The 7,500-nt window shown below is 47.1% G+C and overlaps 1 protein-coding gene across 1 annotated transcript in view; it reads left to right on the top strand.

The window, feature by feature from the left end:
- Nucleotides 1-7,500, top strand: part of LOC310773217 (cilia and flagella-associated protein 47-like) — a gene marked incomplete at both ends in the record, with an annotated part of 113,912 nt that overhangs the window by 38,298 nt on the left and 68,114 nt on the right. Inside the window, 5 exons of the mRNA XM_083633109.1 lie at nt 244-451; nt 2,298-2,415; nt 2,979-3,106; nt 5,993-6,093; nt 6,847-7,002. Coding sequence (XP_083489235.1) covers nt 244-451; nt 2,298-2,415; nt 2,979-3,106; nt 5,993-6,093; nt 6,847-7,002 — 711 coding nt within the window. The remainder of the gene's footprint in view (nt 1-243; nt 452-2,297; nt 2,416-2,978; nt 3,107-5,992; nt 6,094-6,846; nt 7,003-7,500) is intronic.

The raw sequence follows: 7,500 nt of genomic DNA, 5'->3' as shown, positions 1-7,500 counted from the left end.
TATTGATGATAAAGTTAGCTAATTCTGATAAAGTCGCAGAGCATTTTTAAATGTAATCTCACTGGAATACCATGACAATGACAATACAATCTGTGCCTATGCCAATGGTGTGCTATCTAATGAGATTAAAGCATAGATCATTTTTGTTTATATCTGCTGCATATGGTTTTTAGGAATTATACACTGACTATGAGCTTTTAGATGCAACCTGAGTGCCCAGCGTGGTTTGTTTTCCTCTCTTAGTGTCTGGTAGAGTGGCCCAGCTGTCCCTTCCTCTCTACCTGGAGGAGGGAGGAGAGGAGGCGCGCCACCCCTACCGAGAGCTGTCAATCACTGTTACCCTCCATCTCCCCAACATCACCATCCTCCCCCCTCGAGTCCTCCTCACACCAGTTCCTCTAGATGGCAACGCCACAGCTACGGTCACCCTTCTGGCTTCAGGATATCCTAGGTTGACACACACAAACACACACACACACACACCTCATATTTGGATATTTACATCATGACATATGGACCATCATGCTGTAATTGCAAATGTACAGTAGTGTCAGTTTATTTGGGTCGGCTGAGCAACAGAATTCGTATTGTATTTACATGTTTCTAGCTTGAGGCGATTGGCAGTGGCGAGCCACTGTTGCTAAATGAATGCCAATGAAACACTGCCACATACATAAATTGCCTCCATTATTCATTTCAGTGGGATTTTTTTATCATGCCAGGACTCATTAACTGGCAGGTCTGGACTAACGTCAGGACTCATTAACTGGCAGGTCTGGACTAACGTCAGATTTTGCTTACATTGTGGTCCAATGAGCTAATCCGTTCCTAGGTGGCTCACATTGTATTCAGAGTGCAGATGATTACAGCAATTATGGAGTAATGACTGGGCCATAACGTGGATCTAATGACTCAATGGCCACGTCTGTGAGGATGGCCGAATGGCTGAGGCACACGGACACCTCTGCTGTGAGGCACACGGACACCTCTATGCTGTGAGGCACACGGACACCTCTATGCTGTGAGGCACACGGACACCTCTGCTGTGAGGCACACGGACACCTCTATGCTGTGAGGCACACGGACACCTCTGCTGTGAGGCACACGGACACCTCTATGCTGTGAGGCACACAGACACCTCTATGCTGTGAGGCACACGGACACCTCTATGCTGTGAGGCACACGGACACCTCTATGCTGTGAGGCACACGGACACCTCTATGCTGTGAGGCACACAGACACCTCTATGCTGTGAGGCACACAGACACCTCTATGCTGTGAGGCACACGGACACCTCTATGCTGTGAGGCACACGGACACCTCTATGCTGTGAGGCACACGGACACCTCTATGCTGTGAGGCACACGGACACCTCTATGCTGTGAGGCACACGGACACCTCTATGCTGTGAGGCACACGGACACCTCTGCTGTGAGGCACACGGACACCTCTATGCTGTGAGGCACACGGACACCTCTATGCTGTGAGGCACACGGACACCTCTATGCTGTGAGGCACACGGACACCTCTGCTGTGAGGCACACGGACACCTCTATGCTGTGAGGCACACGGACACCTCTATGCTGGCAAGATGTCATTAGAAGTGGCTATGCAGCCATGTCTGTGACATTCCTCCCTCCCCTCTGATCATGGTCCTGCTGGAGCACTGGAGAGAAAGTCTGCAGTGCAGTTCTCCTGTCCTTTTCTGTACTGGACCTCAAAGTCATAGGGCTGCATCCCGAGTAACCACCTGGTGATCCTGGAGGTCATCCCTTTGTGGAAAACGTGCCAGGGAGAAGATCTTGGCACCAGGAACCCACATGACAGTGTCTTAAATCACACAGAATTCTGCAAAGCAAGTTTATCTGCTACATAGAAGTTAAGATAAGATAAACTTGAGTTGGAATTTGTCTTGGACTGTTCTGGCAGCTCTGTGAAAATTTGTCTTTTTCCTTGTGTAGTGTCCTTCAGATGTGCCTGTTGGCCGAACAGACTTGTGCCATTGAACCCTCAACAACTAGAATGATTAACTAATGACATTTCAGAGTCTATGGTCAGACTCATTAGACCTCATTATGATGTTGGAGCAATACAATGAGAAATAGAAGGAAAGGAAAATGCTAAATAGGAGAATCAGAGATCCATTTCAATTTAATATGTTTTTCAGCACAAATACATATGTATTTATTTAAAACGTATGAATTCGAAGCTTGACTATACTATTTGAGATGCTGGCACACAGTGCACGCCATATTAACTCGCTTTCCTCCACTCTTTTTTCACACACACTTTTTCAGTGGGACCAGTGTATCGGCGGAAGTGGGTGAGGTGGAACTGGAGGACGGGATGAAGGTGCAGCCTGTCTCTGTCATCTTTCCCCAGGGTAACAGCATTCCTGCTCAGGCCCAGGACCAGGTACAGTCCTGCATCGAAACCAGAGCTTACCCTGTCTTTTTTTAATCAGCAGCATGGGCCACCTCAACAACGATCTCAAAGAATTATATTGCTATTGGTGTCAATGGAAATAAAATTAAATGAGTGAATCATTTGATGTGTGACTCTGGCTCACATGGATTACCTAGCCTGAAAATAGCTGTTATGCATTTCTTGTGGCTGTATTTATTTAAATCTGTGTCTGCATTTTCTTTTTACTTTTGCCCGGTCTCCATCTCCTTCTCATGTCATTACTTGTAATCATACTGTGGCTAGATATCATCATGACTTGAAAGCTGAACTTGAACTTGACTGCATAGGATTCCAGTCACAATGCCAGCCATCTCCCATATCTAGTTTAAAGATCCTGTAGCAGTGTGAGAATACTCGCTGTGCGTGCATCCAGTGATCCAGTGAAATGTAAGATTGAAATGAAAGTGTAAGTGTTTCCTGGCTCTCACTGACACTTAACTCTGAAGTAAAGCAGAAATGCCTTCCTGATCTTTGAAATGATCTCACTTTTCCACTCCTCTCTGCAACCCTAGAACCATCTCATAGGCAGCCAGCACCTGGAGGCCAGCTCATCCTCTCTAATCTGCACCATAGCCTTCTGCTCCGCCGTCCCTCTGTCCCTCTGTTCAACCATCACCTTCACCGACCACCTCCACAACAGGTAACCTGTTACACTGCAACATATCACCATCACCTTCATGGACCACCTCCACAACAGGTAACCTGTTACACTGCAACATATCACCTTCACCTTCACCGACCACCTCCACAACAGGTAACCTGTTACACTGCAACATATCACCATCACCTTCACCGACCACCTCCACAACAGGTAACCTGTTACACTGCAACATATCACCTTCACCGACCACCTCCACAACAGGTAACCTGTTACACTGCAACATATCACCACTAACATCTCATCTGAAGGACGGTGCTCAGTCACCTGGGGCATTGGGGAGATTATTCATCAGACCAGAGGGAAGAGCACCTCATACTGGTCCTCCAACACCACCTCCAGTACCAGGTGGTCTCCCATCCAAGGACTAACGACAGCCAAACATGCTTAGCTTCCCCAAGCAAGCCAGAGATGTAGTGCAGGTGCCACGGTGCTGGCTAAAATGATACTTTCTCACACAACTTTCTCTCTATCTCTCCCAGAATGACCTACTGGATCCTCCAATCTGGCTTCAAGGCTTCTCACTCTACTGAGACAGCTCTCCTTTCAGTCACTGAGGCCCTACACACTGCTAAGGCCTCATCCCTCTCCTCTGTCCTTGTCCTCCTTGACTTGTCTGCAGCTTTTGATACAGTGAATCACCAGATTCTTCTCTCTACTCTCTCTGATCTAGGCATCTCAGGATCTGCACTCTCCTGGTTTGCCTCCTATCTCTCTAACCGCTCATACCAGGTTCTATGGCGAGGATCCCTATCTAGATCCTGTACTCTTAGCACAGGTGTGCCCCAGGGCTCAGTCCTGGGCCCCTTGCTATTCCTTCTCTATGTCAGATCTCTTGGCCATGTGATCTCATCTCATGGCTTCTCTTATCACTGCTAGGCTGACGACACTCAGCTCTACCTCTCTTTCCCCCCCTCAGACACCCAAATCGAGGCACGTATCGCTGCATGCCTCAAAGATATTGGTGCTTGGATGTCTGCCCACCATCTCAAGCTGAATCTTGGTAAGACAGAGCTACTCTTCCTCCCCGGGAAAGACTGTCCCCTCACCGACCTTTCCATCTCCATCGGCAACACTACTGTGTTTCCTTCTCAAACAGTTAAGAACCTTGGAGTGATCCTTGACAATCAGCTGTCCAACTCAGCCTACATCGCAGCAACTGCCCGCTCCTGTAGGTTCTCACTGTACAACAGCCGCAAAATCCGTCCGTTTCTCACAAGGGAAGCAACACAATTCCTGGTCCAGGCACTTGTCATCTCTCGCCTGGACTACTGCAATGTTCTTCTGGCTGGGCTTCCTGCTGCAGCCATCCGACCGCTTCAGCTCATCCAGAACGCTGCAGCCCGTTTGGTGTTCAACCAACCAAAATTCTCTCATGTCACTCCCCTCTTCCGTGACCTTCACTGGCTTCCCATCTCGGCTCGCATCAAATTCAAGACACTGGTACTGGCCTACAGGGCAGTCCACATGTCAGCCCCTTCCTATCTGCAGTCCATGGTCAAGTTCCAAACTTCTCATCGCTCCCTCCGCTCCTCCACCCGTCCAGATCGCCTCGCTCCTCCACCGCTACATGGGCTCAAAAGTCGCTCGTCCCGATCACGACTCTTCTCGTCCCTGGCCCCTCAATGGTGGAATGAGCTCCCCCGTTCAGTCAGAATGGCCGAATCACTGCCAATCTTTCGGCGGAGACTAAAAACTCACCTTTTCAGGCTACACCTGGGCCCTTCTTGAACTAACATCTATTAAAAAAAAAAAAAACTACTAATGCTACATGTTACTTATTCCTTCTCAAACTACTTCCTACATGGTGCTAGTCTATCAAAATATCTTAGCTGTCATTGATTGTGTTGCATAGTGGTTTTCTGTAGTGTTGACAAATTGTGATATTGTAAGTCACTTTGGACAAAAGCGTCTGCTAAATGACGTAATGTAATGTAAATGTAATGTACTTTATAATCCCTGTATGGAAATTGCAGCTGCTGCTAGTGTGTCACTGTGTTGCTCAGGTCACATTTCACCTGTGAGGATACTAGTGTGTCACTGTGTTGCTCAGGTCACATTTCACCTGTGAGGATACTAGTGTGTCACTGTGTTGCTCAGGGACATTTCACCTGTGAGGATACTAGTGTGTCACTGTGTTGCTCAGGGACATTTCACCTGTGAGGATACTAGTGTGTCACTGTGTTGCTCAGGGACATTTCACCTGTGAGGATACTAGTGTGTCACTGTGTTGCTCAGGTCACATTTCACCTGTGAGGATACTAGTGTGTCACTGTGTTGCTCAGGTCACATTTCACCTGTGAGGATACTAGTGTGTCGCTGTGTTGCTCAGGGACATTTCACCTGTGAGGATACTAGTGTGTCACTGTGTTGCTCAGGGACATTTCACCTGTGAGGATACTAGTGTGTCACTGTGTTGCTCAGGGACATTTCACCTGTGAGGATACTTGCAGACATGGGGGCTTACACCTGCATCTTCCAGCTGAAGGGCAATCTCTCTAACCACTAGACTTCAACCGTCAAAGTTAAAGTTCATGTAACTCTCAGTTGTGTTCTTGCAAGCACATGACCTTCAAAGCCCTCCCTAAACTGGCAGCTCCCTACCTGACTGACCTCCTCCTCCTCCATCGACCCCCCCAAATTCCTCATCCACTGTTCCCCTCACGTTCCACCATCCAAACTCTGCAGCTTTCGCGATCAAGCCTTCTCCAGAACAGCACCCCATCTCTGGAACTCCCTAAGTTATGTGAATTATTATTATTTATTATTATTGTTTTAGATAAACATTTGCTATGTACTCAGATCAATTGATTGTTGAATCATTCAGCTAATTTGATTTTCTCTCCCACTTGGCCCCTCCTTCTCCAGGTTTCAGGTGGAGGTGTGCGCTACGGCTGATAACTGTCTGCTGACAGTCTGGCCCCACATGGCCCTACACCGCTCCCAGCAACAGATAGTTCTCAAGACCGGTATAGCACACATACACAGACACACATACGCACGCACACACACATACACACACACTCGCACGATGCACACACATGCACACGCGCGCGCAAACACACACACACACACACACACACACACACACACGTCACACACACACACAAATACCGGTTTGGCTGATTAGACTTGATGACGGCTTGCATAAACAACCAGTAGCTGGTGGATGTGAGTGCCAATTATGGTCGACTACACTTAATTATGCTGGAAATAAGTGGCAGTGTTTCCGGAAGCTATTCAGGGGAGCAGTCTTGCAATATTTGTGTGGAACACTCTTGTTGTGGCGTTGTCGGCTCCGTAATGACATTTTGACTGGAGAAGTCAAGGCAGCCACCTTAGTACAAGCACTAATGAAAACATCCATTCTCCATGTACATGTTAGTTCAAATTTCACACACACACGATTCTGGTAACTCTTTTACTAATGCTTACAAGTTGTAATTAGTATTACTTTGGGTCTATCTCTATTAGTGCACATTCTTCAGCTAGTGTTCCTATGCTGTGCAGGCTGATGTGAATTATGACTTGAATTTCAATAAATGTGCTCTGTTTAAAATCAGACACACTTCAGTTGACACAACCCCTTGAATGCTTGATTTAAGTCAAATTGCACATGCCACCCAAACTAAAGCTCCAAAATGAGCTACTTGTAAGAGTGAAGATTACCCGATATTTTCCGCATTGTATCTGATTGGCTCATGTGGCTGTCTGTCATTCAGGGGTTACAAGTGCCCAATCAGGACGAACCCAGGTGACTGTGGAAGCTGTCCTTCAGCGCTGTCCCTCACCAAGAACCGCCTCTGGCCTCACTTCCTCCTCCTCCTCGTCCTTTGCTCACCTCACATCCCCAAGCAGGAACTCTGCCAGTGCCACAGGTCAGAAAGTGTGTGTGTGTGTGTGTGTGTGTGTGTCTAATGTCTTTGTATATGCATGTGTATATCCAACACAGTCTCACAGAAAATTGTATAATACCAACGTTTTGGACCAACGTTGCTATTTTACAATTTCGGCTCGAAAATTGTAAAATAGTAACGTTCTGAGATTTTAGGGTTAGGATTAGAGTAGGGGGAGGGGTTAGAAACAGAAAATCTCCGTAAACCACCCCCAAACCACGCCCACCGCTGTAGACACATACGTTACCATTTTACAATTTCTTAGCCGAAATTGTAAAATAGCAACGTTTGTCCACAAACGTTGCTATTTTACAATTTTTTTGGAGATCGGGTTGGTATATCTGTGTATTTGTGTGTGTGTGTGTGTGAGAGAGAGTGTGTGCGTGCGTGCGTGCATGCATGCGTGCGTGTGTGTCTAATATCTTTGTATATGCATGTGTATATCTGTGTATTTGTGTGTGTGTGTGAGAGAGAATGTGT

This window comes from Poromitra crassiceps, assembly GCF_964638095.1.
Source record: "Poromitra crassiceps genome assembly, chromosome: 3".
NCBI lineage: Eukaryota > Metazoa > Chordata > Actinopteri > Beryciformes > Melamphaidae > Poromitra > Poromitra crassiceps.
Note: the sequence above shows the minus strand (reverse complement) of the source record. Positions and strands in the feature narration are given on the sequence as shown.